General features: G+C 37.0%; 1 protein-coding gene across 3 annotated transcripts; it reads right to left on the bottom strand.

The window, feature by feature from the left end:
* Nucleotides 1-1,422: 1,422 nt before the first annotated feature.
* Nucleotides 1,423-21,341, bottom strand: LOC121660048 (protein FRA10AC1). 3 transcript variants are annotated; one of them, XM_042018986.1, is made up of 14 exons: nucleotides 21,214-21,341; nucleotides 16,788-16,864; nucleotides 14,714-14,806; nucleotides 14,585-14,630; nucleotides 13,703-13,779; nucleotides 12,935-13,018; nucleotides 12,363-12,447; nucleotides 9,153-9,198; nucleotides 6,343-6,456; nucleotides 5,304-5,346; nucleotides 4,724-4,848; nucleotides 4,101-4,124; nucleotides 2,738-2,822; nucleotides 1,423-2,298 (listed from the first exon to the last, which is right to left on the bottom strand). In XM_042018986.1, the coding sequence occupies exons 1-14, from the start codon at nucleotides 21,244-21,246 to the stop codon at nucleotides 2,256-2,258; spliced, it is 975 nt and encodes a 324-aa protein (XP_041874920.1). In that variant the 5' UTR covers nucleotides 21,247-21,341; the 3' UTR covers nucleotides 1,423-2,255. The 3 variants fall into 3 exon arrangements, with proteins under 3 accessions (XP_041874920.1, XP_041874921.1, XP_041874919.1); XM_042018987.1 differs by lacking the exon at nucleotides 21,214-21,341 and adding an exon at nucleotides 20,866-21,162; XM_042018985.1 differs by lacking the exon at nucleotides 21,214-21,341 and adding an exon at nucleotides 20,639-20,812.
* Nucleotides 21,342-21,407: the final 66 nt, after the last annotated feature.

Here is a 21,407-nt window from a genome sequence, read left to right as displayed (position 1 = left end):
GCAATAAATTAAAGTATTTGAAAACCAATTAACTGACACCAACTTAATCTTCTGAGGGAGAGGAAAGCAGAAGTAAAGCCCATCAATAGTCCCATTATCTGTCTTTCTACAACCAAGAAGACAGACTGCACACAAATTAGCTCTTCATGAACATTGATCTCCCTCCCTAAACCTTTGGAATGAGTCCACTCCATACCTTCCACTCGGGCAGCCAGCTCCTCCCGCGGATGGAGGAAGGCAAATGGCCAGTATGTTAGGCACAGATCTGAGTATTCACTGGAACCAGTTTCAAGTCTAATGAGATGGATGTCAAATGCAACTCCCGCAATAGAGAAATTCAACATGCAAATTCAATCCTGCCACTTTCCCTCCCCCTTAAACAAAGCAGACTCACACTTTTTTCCTCTGGAGGACCTTCCGCATCCACACGGAAGGGAGAATGAGAAATTTGCTCTACATAAACCTTTCTAAGAATGGTCTTAGCATGAATGAACAGATATTGTGTACATTTATCACTCAAAATTAGAGGAATCCACAAAAAAACTCCAAACACAACATTCTGACTTATAAATGTGTCAAATATTTTATGCAAAGTTATGACATAAAACTGGTTATCATGTTACTGTCTGTATTAAAAGCCGCTACTAAAGAAAACTATTTCAAGGTTGTTTTACAATGTAATTTTATTCAAACTGTATTAAATTATGTATTTAATATGTATAGTCTAACTTTTTATAACTGTATTTTAAAGACCCGAAGAGAAACTAGTTACTCAGAACACATACTTAATATATGATACTTGAAGCAACAAATATAGCAACGCAGTCAACAAAAGCCCCTTTGGGCAAGTTGCACACGTTTAAGCAGATTGCTGCAGATTGGATTTGACTCTCAGCCAAGCTTGCAAGATGACAGAGAATTAACTTTTAAATCCACCTTCTTACCTAAAGAAGCCTTCATGCAAGGATACGTTTATTTCTTACTCAAGGACGCCCTAAATATGTCCTTGTACGGTCATCTATTATGTAAGTACAAACTGTTTAAAATGTAATTATGTTAAGTAATACTTGTAAATAGAGTTCTCAACATTCATATAAGTGCATGTAAGATGTTCATAAGTACGCTAAAACCATCTTTGCTGTTACATTGTCCACATCAAATACTTACTAGAAATACTTTCTATAAATATATCTACAGTGAGAAGTACTTATCAAAAATACATTTTATACAACATTAACTTTCCTCAGATTAACATGAAAACTTAATTTAAAAAGTCTGACCTTTGTATCCAAAGTAATTTTCACCAGGCAGAAAAAATATAGGCATGCTACCTATTAATGTGCAGACTGTTTCTTTGGAAACATGACTGAATGAATGTTTAAAGATGTGTGGCAACTTGAAGAACAAAATGAATCCAGAAAGTTTCTCAAGCAATATACATGCTTTATTTGTATATTTAGGATTACACATGAAAGAAGGATTAACATTCAATCAACGGAAAGGAGAAGCCACAGATAACATTAAAGTCACGTGCATCTCTAGTAGAAAGCCACACATTATTTTTTACATCGAAAATTTCACCAACCAACCAAGTTTGTTGAAGTGGAATTTCAAGACACATCGCATTACAACTAAAATTTAAAAGAAAGTCACAATAAACTGAACTTTTTAAAGGAGTAGGAGAGACATTTCAGATATGGTTTACTTAATTCAAGTAGAACACATATTTGACAAAATCTGAACTTCTCCAATAGCATCTGAAAATACTTACAGCGACTAATACCCAAGTATTGAAGTCAACATGACCAATAAATTTAAGGCTACTTATTCCTCTTTAATAAATTTAAAGGATAAATATATTAAAGTGTATGGCTTTAAACTACTCACAGAATCTTACAAAATGTTCCTTTACAAAAATGTGGCAATAACTGAAGTTCGAGATAAAATAAAAGCAGTGAACTTCCATGTTGTAATGTCAAGAAACTATATTCTTGTTTAAGTTTGGGTGCCATATATCTTTTGCACAGAACTGAAAAAATTACTTCTCTTGTTTCAAGAGTATGCAGCCTACTACAAGAAACAGAAAGTTTTTAGATTTGAAGCCTTGTACAAAGACAATCTACCCAAATGGTCCATAAGAGTGACTGTAGAAAAGGTATGCAGGCAGAGCGCAGTCTCTGGAAGATTATGACTGGATTTCCAGACTTCCATCTTGACAACTCATGAAGAAAATCAGCCTACATCAACTGCAAGTTTTAGAGAAATAAGTCTTGAAAATACTCATCAAACTCCTCTTCCCTGTAACAAGAACAAAAAATAAAAGTCAGACAGTTCTGCTTTGGATTTGTACCTAGGAGATAATCTTTGTATGAAAAAGCTTTAGCAAACTTCTGATTAGAATTGCAGAAGATATAGATAATTTTGACTTACTCCCTACTTTCCAATACCCTTCCACCTTTCCCTGTGTGAGCTGACTCTTGGGACCTGCTGCTAAGATAATTAATGGTATAGTAGGGGGTAAGGCAGCAGTGGTATGATAGTGGCTTAACAAAGGTTTTCCTCAAGAGCTGCGTATGTCTCCTCTTTAAAAACACAATTTTAAGTTCACTACACAGAAAGAGATTTGACATAACCTTTTATGTCTGAATAATTGAAACATTTGGGACATCTCTGCCTTTGCAGTTCTCAATGGACACCATACGTTTCAGAAGCTGCACGTCCACTATTTCAAACTAACCGTGATTTTTCATCTGCCTCTCGTAGAGGACCTTTCCAAAAGTCAGCTTCTGAAGGACCATCTTCTGCATTGCTGTTATCAGAATCTGTTGAAAAATTTAAAATGCTTATGAAATAAATTTTAAATTATTTTATCTTTTTTTAATTAGATGGTATATTGCTAGAAGCAATGTTTAATAGCAACCATGAGAATAAACAGAACACTTAACTTTGCATAAAGCGAAAATGAAAATGTTTTGCAATGTTAATCAATGTAGCATCAAAAAGATTCTTAGGTATCACGAACTAATGTTTTGGTTAAACAGTAACAACAATCATCAAAACACTGATCTTGACACAACAGCAACATAGCATTTTTTTTCTTAAAATTAAATAACCACAAACTCAAAATTACAATTCATTTTCCATTTATGATAGTAATCAATTACCTTACTGAAATGATTGTTCTTATCAATGGTGACTTATCAGTGAAAGTGTAAGAAAATATGGATTGCTGCGTAACTCTTTCAAATTAGTACACAGGGTGACAACTCATATCAGAAACCACCCCCTCTCAATCTTCCAGTAAGTTTCCTGATAAAACAAAGACTTTGTGCATGGTCCAAGTCATTAGAAAACTGCTTCAGGTCTTCCTGTATCTAACTGGGAAAGCCTAGGGGGTGAGAACATTCTTAAAAAAATAGAGTAGAGTAGAGAAATCAGTGAAAACAGTCAATCACTTCTAGACAGTCTGCAGCAAGAACTGGCATGACCAGGACATGGGGCCTGTTTCACCAAAAAAGAAACTGGAGAGTGCAATCACTGAGATACAGAAACAACCAATGTCCAAGAAGTCACTGAATGCATCCACCTGCAACAAGTAGGTCTCTGAGGTACTACAGGTGGTAGCTGGAAAAGACATTAATTAAAGCCTAGGATTTATTTAATTTTTTTTTTTTTTTTGAGCAGAGTACACATCAGTATAATTCCCTGAAGGAAAATGTAGCAGTTTTTGTATCAGAAAAGTACTATCTTTACACAGTATAGACTACACAGCATGAAATTATTAACAATGTACCTATTTTTACACCCTCTACTCTTTTTTAGAACAGCCTGACCTCTCATTCTTTTGATTATTTCCATTCTGTTATCTGCCCACATTTTTATTTTTTGATTAAACTATTTCCTTCTTGAAATTCCCTACACTTGTTCTCCAATATATGTAAGTAATTCATTCAAACCTTCCTACTTCTGTTTCAGACAGCATTCTTATCTTATAAAATATTAAAACAGCTAATAAAACGAAGATCAATGACAACTGCCTATGAAATTATACACCTTATTACAAAAACATAAAGGATATTCTTAACCTTTATCAGAATTACCTGAATCATCTGAAGAAACCTGATCTGTAAAGAAAAATAGAAAAAAAACCAGTCAGCTTCTCTTGGTTTTATCCATTATCTTAAATTGTATACAAAGATATTTTTATCACAATATATTACTCTAAACACGTGCACACACCACATTCAAAGAGAGCAAGCAAACACTGAAATAAAAGGATTTTTTTTGCATGAGTGCACAGGTCATCAGTTTGAGCCTAATTACGTCAACCCAAGATCTGTGGTGTAAAAAGGTTATCTAACATTTTCAAAATGCTTTCAACCCAAAAGCCTCATGGAATGAAATACTTCACAACCCTTTCTAGCATGCAAAATCCAATGCTTGGACAAACTTCCCTTGCAGTGCATACTTTTCAAAAGGCTGTCCTTCTCTGTTAAAGATAAGAAATTTATCTTTTTTCTGCATCTAGGAAATTTTACCTAGGAAATTTACGTTTCTGACTACCTGTGTTACAGTCCAGGAAGTTACATAACTGTATGTATAACTAAATGTATTTATCTATATTTATACATAATTATATGTCTACATCTATGCAGCTATAGCAAAACTAAGGTTCGACTGACCTGAGTATTTTAATAATTGAAGTTTTAAAGTTTCAATTTACCTTTATGGGTCTTTTTCTTGGACTTCTTTTTTGCTGAACGAGATAATTTTGTCTTCTTACTTTTTGGCTCTTTAGAGCTCTGTACAGCTGTGCCTCTTTTCTTGCGTGTTTTGACTTCTTTCCTCCTTTAAAAGAGATGAATGTACACCTTCTCTATTATATGTACTTCTAATGCAACAGTAAATCTGAAGTATTTAATTCAGTCAAACAGTTGTCATTTTTTCAGACACATACCAGTAGTTAAACTGGTAAATGTGTCTGGTAAATGATTCAGTTAAAAAGAAAAGGGCTATAGAAACACAAGATAAGAAAAATAATCAATCACCAGGCTGAAGTTAAGCAAATGAAACTTCTGTGGTGGTAGGGATGGAATTTTTCCAGTCTGAGGGGTTCTGTGCTGTTATTACCACAGTATCTTAACCCTTAACAGTGGCTTTATAAGAACCCCAGAATATTTATGCTATTTCAGGATAAATGAAGTTCATAATCATCTCACTGAAGTTTTGCCCCAAGGTGCTGTTCATCATAATTGCAACTTATCAATAATTCAGTCCCCATTATTTTCGAAATATTTCATTACCGGTGATGGAAGTTTAGTTTGTGGGAACATTCTGGACATAGTCCTGAAATAGAGAAAAAGAGAATGCTGCAGCCAAGAATTTGATAAACATAATTAACAAAACTACAAAACTAGTTAGACCTAGATCTTTCAATATCAGTAGCTTTTCCTTCAAAACACTAGTTACAATGTAATTGCAGCCAGGATTGAAAAAATACATGATGAAAGTCTTCAGTACAATCCCAGACTTTATACTAAATGTGAAGGAAGATCACAAGTTTAGCACTGGCAACTCTTCATTAAAGAAGTATCAGCGCTTATCATGTACAGGCATCCCATTTATGGATCCTTGTGGACACATCAAATTGTTCTGCAATTATACTGAAGACCCGTAAGTCTCTTAGAGCTTTGTCAGAGACCAAGTGTTCCCACATGGATTGTCCTGTGCACAAAAGGAAAAAAACCCCCACTATTCACTCATTTTACACAAAGTAACTGTATAAACTGTGCTGAGTTTAATTATCTGATGAACATATCATAATGTACACAATACTGAATTAGAGAATCCCAGTCGAGATGTAAGAATTGAAAAGAAAATTATTCAAAGAGCGAACTTTTGTAAGAAAACACAAATATTTGAAATAAAATCAATAGAGCTAAAAGTATGCAAGAAGTTGTCTGGTCCAAAGCCCTAAGGACTTCTAAGCCAAGAAACTGAACGAGCAATGACTGCCGAAATTCTCCTTGCAATGCAGTATTGTCCATTAAAACTAGAAATGCTTCTATATGAAACAGCTTACAGCCAATTATTCTAATTTTATGACATGCCAATTATACAGAATCAAGTGCTCAACCTGTAACAACATAGTCATATATAATGATAACAGCTGTTCTCCCTAAATCAAGAGCATCATACGACCATCTATGATTAACAAAATGATCTCCTATTCAGCATTTGCCATGAATTCATATTATTATCATTGGGTCTCACTCAATAGCATTCAAAGTACAAGATACTTGTCTTCTCTCAAGTGTACAAATCCTTGAAGGGCTGACTTACTCAATTTCACAAGTGCATTCCTCTTTTCGCCATGTTCAACATAACCAAAATTCACCTCCCAGCTCTTCAGGCCTTCTTCCTCATCACAGTGTTTATTTCCACAGGAAAACTGACCTGTAAAGAGTCAAAACCAGCAAACCGTGGTTCAATGATTAACATTAATAGATTTGGGGTTGTTATTTCCGGTTCTGCTCAGTTTTTGCTTTTTGTTCTCCGTTTCTTTCAAATAAAAGAACCCCACAAATCTAAAAATAACATCTAGATTAAGGAAACAATAACAGGGAACAACAAAGCAATCAATCATACTTGTCCAATATTGCCTATTTGCAAAGAAAAAAACATAACTGTGTTTTGAAATGTATGGATGAAGGTGTGTACATTATGAAATAATGAGCCTAATAGTGAACTCAGAAAAAATGAGTGTCACTAGGATACATCCTATATACCCTAAATTACTTACTTAGCAGAGGATGGATCAGAAGTTGTGATTCAGACATGTATCTTTAATGACATCAAACCATTCAAAGTATCATGTTCATACAATATGAAGATGCCTACATGTTTTTACATAACTAGTGTACCTGATACAATTTGTATTCTAGTGACTATCCATAAATACCTTCGTTTTAAGAAAAGGAAATCCAACTTTGTCAGAAATGCTACATCAGCTTGAAAATCTTCCTTTGGTTCATTACGTGAAAAGCAACACTGATTTTAAAACAAATTTGCACATAATCAATTTTGTTTACACCACTGAAGTCCCAATATCGGAGTAATAAAGATACATGTATTCCCTTTGCAGAAGACTGATTTGTATGCAGAGCAGGCAGAAAGGATGTGTATTAATAGGCTCACAAGCAGGACTGTTGGTGAACGATTAACCTCAGAAGATTCTGCCTAAGCGGCTAACTAATGGATTGGCAGTGTCCTCAGATACTTCAGTTCTGTAATGAAACACCACTTGGAATGCAAACATTTGAAGTAAAAAAAAAACCCCAAAACTCTCACTAAAAAGCAGGTTTCAAATTAATACACATTAAGGTATTAATACACATGTAAGGTATGCCTATCAGTACCCTGTGTCACAGCAATCTGCTATATGACCTTTCAAAACACTTATGGCAAAGAGTGGAAAGAAAAGAAGCCAATGAAATAATTCGGCATTCACAATTAGTAATACAAGTGACACCTCTTCTTTCACTTATCCTAGCTCTTCTTCTTCATGACCAGGCAAAGACAGCCATCAAATGCAAAGCCATCAAATGTGAGTACTCCATTCCTGCGTTCCCTTGTTACCACCCCCAAACGTTAGCACAGCGCGCCGGCAGTGGTTCTCATCGCCACTATACAGACACAGCTCCATCAGCACATACAATAAGTACATACAATGCTAATGCTAATTATCAGACAGGTAGGAATCGATGTGTTATTACATTTCATTAAAGCAATTTATATGGCTGATTTATATTTTAAAATAGCATAAAAGACCCACAGCTTTTTTTAAAGGTTTGGAACCACACTCGGAGAGTGCGTCCGACACCCCCGAGAGGGCTGGGTTCTCGCACCCCCCAGTGGTGAAAGAGAGGATTTATCCACTCTTCTATTCCAATTGCTCACTTTTCATTAGGATTCCATTAAAAAGCTTGAAATATGTAATTCTGCACTTTCTCCCACATTTTAAAATATGGAATACCACATTTTACAAAGCTATAAATTTTTTTCCTCACGAAGACATAAAAATAATTTACTTCTCGTTTACTTTAATTATCTTGTTAAAGTATTCAATAAAGCATGTAATTGTATCAAATGTAACTATCCATTAATATAATCTGTAGTGCTGAATGCAACACATGACTACAACTACCTTTAGAGGCTTAATCTTTACAGTTTAAAAAACCCCACCATTAATGTTCACACTTTCTGCTGTGAAATACTTAATTTTTTAAAGATCATAAATGCATTTCTAACTTTTTGAAATATATTACAATAGAGGTGTTTACAGAACACAGCTGTTTATTAAACTGTAACCGAGTGATATTGATCAACAGTACAACTCCATGCAATTTCCTGGCATGTGACTTCTGAAAACCACATGTATATGGGGATCCACCCCCAGGAACAGCAATACCTCATTCACCTCCTTTTCTTGCTTTTTCAGCAAGTTGAAGAAGCCCAAGCACCTCAGCCATGGAACAAGGACCACTGTGCAAAGTCCCAGTAACACACTGGTAAGACTTCACACCCAGAATTAAGCTACTGATTTAGAGACAGGATTGGGAGACATGATAACCATTCCTACTGAAGCTTTCAAAACCAATTTAGCCTAAAATAGGTACCACACAAGAAACTTTAATTTAAAAGTTAACGTTTTCCACAACAGCACTGTAGAAACTGTTAATCAATAAATTATTTCCTGAGGAGGACTACCGAGAGATTTCAATTACAGGTATCAAAGGCTAATGAGGTAGCAAAACTACTGGAGAAAAAGCATCTAAAAAGCCCATCCATTAAATTCTACATCTACACCAAATGCATTATGGTGGTGTTCATTACAAAACTGACCTTGTGAAAATAAACTATATGCTTCTTTAATTTTAATATGTGCAGATGAGTGTGCAGTCTAAACCTATGTGGCATAAAACAGCAAAGCTGGAAGACAAGTCAATTTATTGTACATTATAAACTTACCTGATAAACTCACCTGGACTGATAAACTTACCAGTACTGTCAAATATTATCACACAAAATTATTTCAAAAAGCAAGAGAAGCATCAGGAAGAAATGTAATATAAAATGAAAGACAGCATTACCTTTTCCTGAAATTACTTCTTTCTCATGTCGCCATCTAAATCCAAACTGTTAAGAACCAAAATTGAGTTGTGAATAGTCAACATATTAAGCAATGTAAAGAGTAATTTCAGTTGATTGATGTCCTGCACATGGTTCATGCATTTAATTCTGGTCAAGAAAATTTAATTTTTTCTCTTTTAATTAAAAATGTCTCTTTGCCTCTGCTCACCAGAGTGGTATTTTATTTATAAAAATACTTGGAATATTTTTATTTTTACAGAAAGTCCTCCATGCTGAAAAACAATTACAGAAGCAAACATATTAACATTTCCAAGTGGAAGACAAGTTGGCCTAGAAATCTGGAAATAAAACCAAAAGAATAGAATTTATTTTATTTATTGACCAGGTGTCAAACAGATTTCATTTCTTAGCAAATAGGAGACACTTCCAATCTGTTAAGCTACAAAACAAAGCACAGAGACAGCAAATAAGAATTTCTCTAGGAAAATAAGACAACAAAGGGAACTTTTCCAATCCAGTGCATACCAAATAAAACTTAAATGCAGAACACCCTCCTGTGCTGCACTGCAAAGCTGACATTAGAACTGAACTATCTGACAATACAGTCATTTATCAGCCTCAAAGTTTGCAGACAAGATGCACTGAAGGTTTAAAGAGAACCTTGACCTAGAAAATTCTTCTCTAGGGAAAATGTAAGGAATAACAGACCCATCACAAGCAAGAGCTGTCAGAACACTCTTCCACTGTCTCTTAGTAGTGTCACACCAGAGGTTCACACTGGCATTTCTGATTAAAGGAAACACCAGTGAAGACCAAGCCAGACTGGTGGTAGGTGAAGTGGCCACAGAACAAGGAGGATGAGTAGGTCTCCAGCTCTGGATGTGAGAGCACCTGTGAATCTCTAGGGATGAGAGCAGGGGAGTCCCAGCCGTGTGTGTGTGTGTGTGCATGTGTGTGTCTGCACAGCCATGTGTGTGAGTGAGTAAAACAGTCTGGACCAGCAACTGGAATGTGGCTGTGGCCTTTCGGGTTTGTTTGTCTTGGGGCTTTTTACTGTCTTCTCCTGAGCTTCAGTCTTTGAGAAGGTGGTTCTGCTTATTTTTTGGATTCTCAAAATAGACTCTCCCATGAAACTGCCCCTTACCATTTATCCAGTCCTTCACAAAACAATGGTTTACTTCAGAACTAAAGAGATCTGAGCTGCAATCTCTATGCAGAGATCTTTAGAAAAATTACCTGACTAGAAGATTGTGGCTAGGAGTGGAACATTTACAGCTGTGAAAAGACAGATGAGCACATACGTGCAAGTCTCAATCTGTGCAATATATATATTTAAAACATCACAGAAAACTGACCTCCAACTTCGCTTTGACAGCAACTAGCACACTATAGAATCACAGAGTCAAAGAACAGCCCAGGTTGGAAGGCACCTCAACAGACTACCAGGTTCAACCTTCCATGGGGAAGGGAGCCCAGATGAGATTATCTATCACCCTGGGCAACTGCATCTGAAAAACCTCCAGCAATGGGGATTCCACTGTGCCACTGGGGAGGTTGTTCCAGCAACCAAATGTTCTCACTATAAAAAATTTCTTTCTTATATCAAGATGAAGCATCAACATGTAAAGCATCAACAACTATCATGCAAAAGGCTGACTAGCTGAGAAGCTTATTATCTACCCTGCACCTCTCATAGCACCAGCACTGCAAAACAGAAGGCAGGGGGGCTAAAGATATCCAACTTCCAGTTTCTGGAAATTCAGAAAAAAATTAAGGCAGGAAAAATCTGAAAGCACAGACTGTATTCCATCAGTACGAACGGGATGAGCAGCTTATTTAAGACTTTGAAGAAAAAAGCCTGCTTTGAAATCCTTCTGTACCAAACATAGGCATGGATAAATCAGTCATTGAGAAAAATCTCATTTTTTTTCTGTTTTTCTAAGAATATCTAAAAAAGGACTTTCATATGATCAGAACGTATTTGAGGAAAGAAAGCATAAATATTTTACAAATTGCATGACACAGCAGTTATGCTGACATGGCAATTCCAAAAATATAGGTAATAACTTAGGAGCATAAATGGGAACTGAGAGTGACCTCAAAGTTAGGACAGACACACTTGAAGTCTGACAGGGAAATACTGTTCACACAACACAACACAAAAAGAAAAAAAAAAAAAAGAATCTGGGGCAAAACAGTTTCCCACAAAAGACAGCAAACATATGGAAACTTGGCACAGTAGTGAGAGAAACAAAATCTGTAAGCATGCTCGAGGGAAATCAGCTGGGGGGATATGAAATAGCTACAGAAAAATAAAATCAAATTTACTCAAAAAAAGGAGGGAAGGCATCTTCAGCATTTTAGTTTTTGTTAATTTTAATTAAATTTTTGCATTTTACTGTCCCAATTGTCTTTAGATGACTGCCATATTTTCTTCCTAATAGAGCTAAGCCCAGTCCTTGCAAATATTTACCAGTGAATGTAATTTTCAATACCATAAATAGTCTAAAAGAACTATATAGGCTGGGTTACTATGTGCTAAGAACACCAAGATGCATCTGAGTTCAGCACCAGTCTTTGGAAAATCACAATAGAAGATTAGTGTGTATTCTTTCACTAAGAAGTTAGTCAGCCAAAAACTCAGAAAAAATAAAGGCTGTTCCGTTTAAGAAGAAAACCTGGTGCTGGAATTGGGCTGTTTCTCTTAAGAAATTCTATTTATTTACAAGGCACATACAAATCCTGCTTCCACAAACAGAAAAGAACAACTAGCAAAAGATGCTGTTTTAGAATAGACTTTTCCAAAATTGTTTCTGCCAGCATTCAAGTACAAAACTCTTTTAGACTTTTTTTTAACAGTAACATTCCATGGGTTTTTAAGCCTCATCTACTGCGCCTCTCCGAGCAACCTCTCTAGCCTTCTTTCTTTAACCCCTTTGCACTTTCTGCCTTTCACACACAATGTACCTCTTCATAAAACATCATCTGACAGAAATGTTCCTATTCCCACAGAAGCACATTTTTGAGGCAGTAACAATGCTTGGATTCAAACTGCTGCTGCTTATTAAGTGACTCGACAAATTCTCACAACTCCCTTTCTATGGGAGGGGTACTAACATTCTGGTTTTACAACATATCCACAATCATAAGGCAATTTTTAAAAAGGGTATACTTCAAAACCCAAGATTATTTACACTAATGAAAGATACCTTATTCTCTTTGTATCTGCTGAGATCTGCTATACAGTATTCTTTGTACAATTTATCATAATACTTCTTTGCAAGCCTCTTCTCCCTAAAACAAAAAAGTATTATTTTTTATTAAATGCAGAAGACAACACATTTCACTTTATATTGTAATGACATTAGCAAGACAAAGACAAGTTGTTTCATCAAAAGGACATAAGTTGTAGACCTAGAAATACAACAGATACACGCTCATTAAATTAAGGAGTAATTCCCATAAAACAGGAAAAATAAAATAAATTCACAGTACATACTAAACAGTATTTTTTCAAACTCTGCTTTCTTCAGAGTTTTTGAACAGTCGTTTGGATCTCAGAGAATCACTATTATTTATTAGTTCTTTCTGTCATCAATTCATGTTGGCATTTGAGCAATACTACAATATGAAAGATCTTCTAATGGTCTTTCATTTTCTAATGCATCAAAGATCAAAGAGTGATCACTAAGTATGCACAGTAATTCTTAATTAGTAGGGGAAATAACAAATTTAGTACAAGTGATCTAAAAATAACATATCCTATAATAGTTTCAGGTACCAATTCATGTCTGCTTCATCTTCTTCATTCCACAGGAATCTATGGTTTTCTCTAATAACATCATGATCCGTCTTGTCATTTGCTCTATAAAAGGACACACCTTTTTTAAGTACAATGTAACATTAAAATGAAAATCCATCAAATAATCATTTGGTAAGCATCAATATTTTACAGTTCTGATCTCTACCTCACAGCATAAAGGAATACATAGCTATGAAATAAAACTATCAAAAATGTATTCCCTGGCATACCTGTTCACAAATAAAAAAACTCATGGTGGAAAACAGCCACTGAAATTGTGGATGACTTGACCCTGTCTGAAAACACTTTTTATACTCTTTGTTGAAGACAGTGATGTTAAAAGGCAGTTATAGATAGCTCTAAAGAAGTTATCATTATTCTGGACAATGGATGGCAATTCTGCACATTTCAGAGGTATTTCAGACTGTTATTTTGAAGGTACTGACAGATATTTCTCAATGTACCCTCCATTAATGATCACCTGTCATCTTTCCTTTTACATAACAAAACAAGAATAATTCAGCTCATGGTAAGCTCTTCTCTAAAAATATGGAAACAAAATGAAACGAGGCAATTTTGTGTTTGGGTATTTCCAATTACTGTAGTTACCATTTGTGACCAAAACAATTAGTAATTTGATACACAGCTACATCATCTCTGCCCCCAAAGCTATAATATACACTTATCCCCTTTACATAACAGGAGAGCTTTGGGGTCAGGAGGGGAAAGTTTGCTAATGGTTCTCACCCAGATCGTCGGAAATCCTCTATTTTGCCGCCATAGTATAAAATGTAGTCATGCACAAACTTTTTATGTCTTTCATACTGAATAAAGCAATTAAGGATTGTTTCAGAACTTATTTCCTTTTACCATAGCTTAAAACTAAAAAAACCCCAACCTAAATGTTTTTAATAAGAGAAAGACTTTTCTTCTCACAAACAGTTCAGTAATTTCAAAAAAAAAGGAGTGGAATTAATGCAACCCAAATAGCAACTTTTACTTAATAACCTCTCATAGAAGCTAATTTCCAAATACAGGAATTCAAGGCAATTTCATCTTTAAAACCTCATTCATCATTTATAAAACTGTCTTTCTCTATCAAAGATGTTCTGTATGCATATACACAGAAACTTGGTTAATTTTTTCAGCTGTGATTTAAACAACAGCTTCTTTGTACTGCAGTTTTGGTTTAAAACAGGTTTGTGCTCTTCTATTATAAAAACAGTCTGGCTACTAAAATGAAATAATTTATTACATTTTTACCAGCAACATATAAATAAAAGTTGCATGATTTGGTTTGGAAATGAAAATCATGGAAAAATATTAAATGCTTCTTAGAACATTTTGGCCTCAGAAACATAATTTGAAACACATTTTGTACCATAATTTGAGCCGAATATGTAATAACTTATTCAGAAAGTGTCTTCACAAATAAAAACTTTATATGGCTTCTTAGAAAGGTTTTCAATTAACTTTTATCTCAACAGCAAAAAGAAGCTCCTCTGAAGAATCACTCAGTATCTGGTGCGCCACTGTCACTTGATGTGATAACTGAGAAATCCCAGTATTTTACCATAATGGATAACCTGTGCTCCATCTTCAAACTTGAAAAATGAAACAGAAGGATACAGCATCCATTGATATCATGTGAAATCTTCTTTTTCTTGCTTCTTCCCTGTTAATAACAAACATGTTTCAGTGAATACTATCTTTCCATTAGGAGGAAAATGTTTCACAAAAGCAATATGTAAAAGATACCTATCACATTCTTCAGCTGCAAATTGTCTGTGGACCACACTGCCTTGTTTTGCTTTCTGGAATGGCTTTATCAGAAGGGCATCCTCCTCTATTCTAAAAGTAGGTGGGAAAAAGGAAGAAAAGATAGTCAAAAACTTTTTATAAGCAATAAAATTTTCATATGCCAAACTTTGCACTATCTTGAGAAACAGAAACTGTTATATTGCTATTTTCTACAAGAATAAAATGAAACTTCAGAACCAAAGCCAGCTTGGACTTCACCTCATTAGCAGAACCAAATCAGAAAGGCATTTGCTTCCAGTAGGCATTTAGAGGCAATTGCTTAAACCAGCAATTTTTAATATTTGTTTTTATTAATATTATCACTATAGAACTGCAATGAAAAAACCTGGAAGATTCCTCAGTTTCACTCTGACATCGAAAGTCCTTTACAAATCTCAGCTACACAGCAAAGTAGGAACAGGAAGGACAGTGCACTCACTGAATGAGTGATTGGCAGTAACCATATTCCACCCTTTCATGCCAATGTCTCAACACCTCATTAAACAGTTCTGCCTCTTGTAGTGCAATCACAAGAATCACAAATTTAAAAGTCAATTACCATGTTGTGAACTGTACTTGTCAGTAGGCAGCTAAAATTACTGTTAGAGTTCAACAATAATAAAAATAAAAATATATATATTTTAGCTAGTAAATTTAGTTTTTACTAAATTTAGTAGATTTCATTCATGAACTTAGGTGAAGAAGAGATTTTTCCATAACTATCAGTGGGCAGAAAGAATGGAAATCAGAAACCTGAAGAAAGCAAGCCAGGGAATTTGTTTCTAGCTATGGAATATAGGACTCTGGAAACTTAGGGTATAATTTACTCAAAAGCACAAAATTCCCATAAGGAGGCTCTATAAAACAGCAATTTGGAGAGAATTTAAGACAGCTATTTTCCTTACAGTGAAAATAAAGACCATGATAGAGCAAGAAAAGGAACCCACATAAGAGCCCTACTGGGAATCAGCAGTGGTGTGCCAGAACAAGGATAATGATGGTATTTTTGAAAGGCTCCTGATGGTTAGTTAATATTCCACCTAGAAAGTGGAATGGTAGAATGCGCAATGGCATTTAAAGAAAATGAAATCCGAACAAAACCAGTCACTATTTTAATGGAGAACAGCTATATCTATAAAATATATGAAATAGCACAATGGCTACTATTCCAAAGATTAAAACATGATTTTTTTTTTCCCCAGAATGCAATCAGACACTACAAAACTCATTCTTTCAATTCTTCTATAAAGGAAAAATACGCAAGAGTCCTAGGAAAGTTTCCAGAAAGTCCTCTTAAATAAAGTCCAATAAAAGAGCAAGGGAGAGACAGGAAAAAGTAAGGAAAGTATCTGCAAAATGTAGGCCAAATGTTAAGTATGGTGCAGAAAGTGTCAAGGAATTAAAATATAAAAGCAAAATAAATACATAAATAAATACAAATCTTTACAATACCGTAAGATCAGACTACAAAATTCCAGGTCACTAACTGTGCAAACCACTGCAAGTATTGGCCAAGGTCATCTCAAATAAGAGATGTGCAAGTACATTTCAAGGATTCATCACAACACAATTTAGCGATTCCCAGGTCTCACCACAAATTAAAGAAGTAGCATCAGTTCTCCACTTTATATCTCTATGTGTTTTGTATCTACAAAGCCTGCTACCACTTGGCCTGTTTTGCCTTGCTCTCCTAGCAGTTCCATTTGTCCTGATGGATCACAGTGGTGCGAACAGTGCTGCCAAAACCCAGCAGTGGATACTAATGCTTAGAAAAACAAAACACTCTGCTCCAAGAACTGAGGGGCAAATATACACCAGATGGAGATGGCAGAACAGATCTTAATCAGCTGCCCCTAGGAGATTACAAGCTTTGGCAAGCTGGAGGTGAGGAGATGCAGAAATCAAAGAGATTGATTTTTTAAAAACCATTTCAACACCAGACCTTACATACAACAGCATCATCTTCTATGCACACTAAGAGGCCATTTGTACAAAATACATAATGCAAAGTGTTAATTCTGTACTACATTACCTTTTAGTCTTTTGCAGAGACTTCTCTCCACTCTCCTCATCACTAAAATCAGAATCATAGCCTCCATGGCCATGTGCCTGAAAATAATAGACCAGTCAATATATCTGCTAATGTAATATGGATATGGCATAATTACAAATCAGTACTGTCCATCATGCATAAATAAAAGAGAGAAAGACAGAGAGCAAGAGAACAAGCGCAAGTTCTCACATGTGTAAGGCAAACAAAATTCCACAGACAATGGAATTTTGTCTGTGGAATATTCCATATAATACAGGGCAAAGAAAGATCACTTTATAAAATAGATCACCTTGTAAATAATTTATATGCACATGTCCTCATATTTAATCTTCACATAGATGCAGAAAACTACAAGTATGATAAATACCTTGAGTTTTTGTTTTCTGAACAATGTTCCTTACATAAGAGAAAGGTGAATATTTTCCCAAGGAGTTAGTCTTTAAGGGGGCTGGAGGACAGCAAGTGATATTCCCACATTATAAATGAAGAAAAATGGGAATAAAAGTTTCTTGGGCTGTGATATAGCATTTTAGATCATAAGATCTTACACTGGTAGCTGGAAATCAGATTGAAAGAATAACTACAATATAAAACAACAATATGCTTGCAGGAATGTATCACCTCAGCAGCACAACATTCCTACCAGAAAATGAAACCTTTTCCACACACTTTGGGACTACAATGTCAAATTAACCCACATAAGAAAACCAAAATATCCATATCATAATGCTTTCAAATGACCAAGCACTGACTGATGCCCAGATCTATCACCTCCATTTTTCAAGGCACAGTTCCATGTTCAATTCCTTCAGAAGAAGCAATGGCTTAAGTACATCCCATCTCCTCTCCCTCACTCCTACTCTGGTACCTTCCTTCCAAGTGCTCGGTTACAGTTGTGAAAGTACACATGAACCAGATCAAACAACTCATCCAAGTTACACAGGAACCTATGCAAAAAAAGATTCTTTTAACCCAGGTAAGTTTCCCTACAGCTCATCCCGAGTCCCCACAACCTACACCAGCCAGCTGAAGGGGCACCACAAGGAGAGAGCAGCCAGAGATGGGAACTGCATAAACCAGCACCGACTCCAAACAAGCTTTTACACAACTGAGGTAAAAACAAGAGGGATGGTTATTAATTTATCTACATGTGGAAAGGTTCAGCACACACTACCTAAGTATCTTGCTAAGTGAGACTGGGGGTAAGAAAAGACAATGGGTTAGAAAACAAGCACATTTGATTGAGCTGATTCTTACATTGCCTACAATCATATTCCTCCTCAGCCAAAAAGCTGAGAAAAACAAAACCTGAAAAAAACTCCTCAGGATGATTTTGATGAGGTGCCTTCTCTTGATGCAAATGCCTCGCAGAAATGCCACGCTGAAGAGTCAGCTGTATCCTCTACTGACACCAACACCTGGTCTGTATCGTGCACAGTATGTAAAACACTATCTTCTCAAACTGACAGTGAAGAACTGTTTTAAAGATTTTTTTAAATTTATTGTTATTATTATTAAAAATTATTATTATTATTAATAATAAAAATACTGTAATGTTCCTCCCGCTCTTCTGGATGCTTCTGAAGAACACGTAACTCTTCTATACATATATATTTGAGCAAAAGCAAATCAGAACCTTTTTCTGAACTGCCTTCTGTTTCCCAGGAGACATAAAAATTGTCCATTACTAAACAAAACAGAAACAAACAAAAAACCCAAACAACCCCCCCAAAGCAAAACAAAACCCCAAACCAAACAAACAAGTGCAGCAGATGTCTGCTATAAATGGTCCTCATGCACTAGTAAAAAAGCAGCAACGATGTAGTCTCATAGCTAGCTGGTTCTAGTAGCCGGCATGTCACTACTTTTGTTAATGAAGCTTATGTGGTCTTTAGAAAAGTCTGAGCACTCTATGAGTATGCATCAAATATATTTATACTTGGCCTATAAATTTAAAAAATATCATGCTAATCCGGGCATGTTTTAAATGGCATTAGCAATGCTTCCCAAATGAACATCAAGACCTTCCTTCACACGCAAATGGGAAGAAAGTCCCAGCCAACACCACGAGCATGAAAGCATTAGACAGATGAAGTACTGAAACAACCAAGAAGAGGAAAGCTCAAATGAAAGGAGATTTTCACAAAGCCGTTGCCCTTGGATGATGTACCCCAGGAAAGAAGTAGACATCCTCAGTAATCAGCTCTCAGGTGATTCTGGGAATGATTCACATAAAAAGAAAAAAAGATGCAAGAAAAGCTGCTCCAACAGAGTCATACTGCAGGGCTCTCAGAAGTTGATGACTGCCTTTTGTAAAGCTGACTGGGAATATAAAGCAGGTATGACTAAGGACTAGGCTGCTCTTCCAACAGGAAAGCTCTTCACAGCTTCAGACATTCCTCTGAATCACTACAATACCTCAGAGATAAATTCAGAATGAAAAAGAACACAACTCATGTCTGATGTCCTGACACTTCTAGATTACTCCTCCATTGAAGGCAACAGCAGGATGGATAGGTACTGCACTGGTGCAGTGCTGGACCACACTGGAGAGACTGGGACTAAATGATTTCTAACCCAACACCTTAGGATGATAGCACCTTAGGATGGTGACCTGACTTTTGGTAAAACATACCTAGTTCATTTCATGAACTCCATCAAAGAATCTCATCCGTAAATGAATCTTGCCATTTTGGAAGGACAATGTGAACAGACACCTACCTAATACCATAAAACTTTATGGCAGATTTCTCCCCTTCTGCACACACCAAAAAAAGCCAGACAACATTCCCAAATAAGGAAAATGTGTTTAATATTTAACTGTAGCAAAAGAGGAGCAGATATCAAAGCTTTGTGCCCAACCTAGAAGATTTAGACATGGACATGCATAACCATCAACAAAATTTAAAATAACTACTTTCTCTATTTAATAAACCCTTAAATATAAACTTTGCTTTGATGTAATTTGTCAGATTCAGAATGCTTCTAGTAAATTATTAATACAAATACCAAGTATTTTATCAAAACATGAACCTGAAAACTATGTAACTTAAATGGTACAGTGTATTTTGCTGTTGCACCAACTTTGAATTTTTTATTCCCAAAGAACAAAACAAACTGAAACTATGAAATTAAAACAAGTGCAAATATGCTTTGGGGTACATTTAGCTCACACTTAAGTAATCCAAACATCTTGGATTATTTAATAATGCAACAACTGGAGACAGAACAAAGTCCACTTAACTCTGGGCTCCTAAAACCCCCACAAAACACTGTATATGTATGAACGTTGCATGTAACTGACCTCAGACTGACATAACGACTCTTGATGTCAATACAGGACACTACAAACTGCCCAGCACTGCATTTACAGCACTTATTTGCATCCAGAGAAGGCACCTCCTTTAAGCCTCTCCAATGGAGTAAACACACACTGGTGAAATGGACACATCACAGTTCATGTTGACTCCTGACCACAACATGTGGCTGAACACAAGATGACAGTCAAAAAGAAGAAAAAAAGGCAAAGTTGTCCCATAAAATATTTCCAACGTGTGGCTCCTGACTTCGGGCCTAGTCTTGCCACTGCCCTCATAATCATCACTCCCATCCTTCCCTTTATCTGCCCAGCACAAAGGTCTGTGGTCGTGTCTGCTCACAGCCCAGATGTGGCCCAGAACAGGCCCCAGTGCTCGTTTTTAGTACTAACTATTTGGGGAGGGTCTGAAGGAAGCACAGGATCTATAACAGGACTTGAGGAGCCATCCTGGATGGATAAAAGGATGCTGTGTGGAAAGTCAGAATGCTTCACTGCAACATGCTCCTCTCACCTTGATGTTGTCTATGAAGCTTTGCCACTCCCACTTGGGGGAAAAAACCTGAAAATAAGTACAACTAGCTTCAAACCTATTCTTCCTTGTAAAACTAATTACAAGGAGTGCCTGCATATACTGTATAGTGAACGGCCCTAACAATGGGAAAACACACTCACAAGATACTGCCCCTTTATTATAGCTATGAGAGAAAAAGTAGGAGTAAAAGGTAGGTCACAGCAGACCATGACATCGAGGAGTACTGGGGAGCTCCACGGAGAAACCGAACACCGGCCGCTGTGGGTCGCACGCAGCTTCTGATGCCATTCTTTCTCGCTTGCTTTCCCCCAAGTGGCCCAGCGCTGTCCCTGCTCGCCTGACCCGTCCTCCGTCGCCGGAGCGGGGCACAGGCACGACCCCCCGGCTGCCAGCCCGTCGCCCGGGGAGGGCGGCTCGGCCCTTCCCCGCGCGGGCACCGCCGGGCCCCTCCACCCGCCCCGGTCCCGCCGCCATGGAGGCCGCGGCCTCCGCCGGGCCTGTCCCCGCCCGTCTCTGCCAGGCCCCCTCCGTCCCTCCCTCCCGGCCCCACTCACGGCCGCGGAGAGGCGCAGCTGGTTGGGCTCCATGGCCGCGGCGCGGCGAGGGCCGCCTCCGCCGCCCGGCCCTGCTCCCAGCCCCGGCGCTGCTCTGGGGACCGCTCCCGGAAAGCGGGGCAGAGGCGGAGCAGGGCCGCACCGAGGGCTCCCTTCCTCCCTCCGTCCCTCCCTCCGCCGCGGGCGGGCGGCGC

This window comes from Corvus kubaryi, unplaced genomic scaffold, assembly GCF_017639235.1.
Source record: "Corvus kubaryi isolate FWS band 111438036 unplaced genomic scaffold, C.kubaryi_AGA036_p1.0 138, whole genome shotgun sequence".
Classification (NCBI taxonomy): domain Eukaryota; kingdom Metazoa; phylum Chordata; class Aves; order Passeriformes; family Corvidae; genus Corvus; species Corvus kubaryi.
The sequence above is the reverse complement of the archived record's forward strand: the minus strand, read 5'-3'. Positions and strand labels throughout refer to the sequence as shown.

Excerpts from the sequence above, each read along its gene's own strand:
- LOC121660048 (XM_042018985.1), bottom strand. The coding sequence starts at position 20,755 with ATGCAGGCACTCCTTGTAATTAGTTTTACAAGGAAGAATAGGTTTGAA. Across the intron at positions 16,865-20,638 it reads GCTTCATAGACAACATCAAG|GCACATGGCCATGGAGGCTA; the intron begins GTGAGAGGAGCA and ends TATTATTTTCAG. Across the intron at positions 5,347-6,342 it reads GAATGCACTTGTGAAATTGA|GACTATGTCCAGAATGTTCC; the intron begins GTAAGTCAGCCC and ends TCTCTATTTCAG.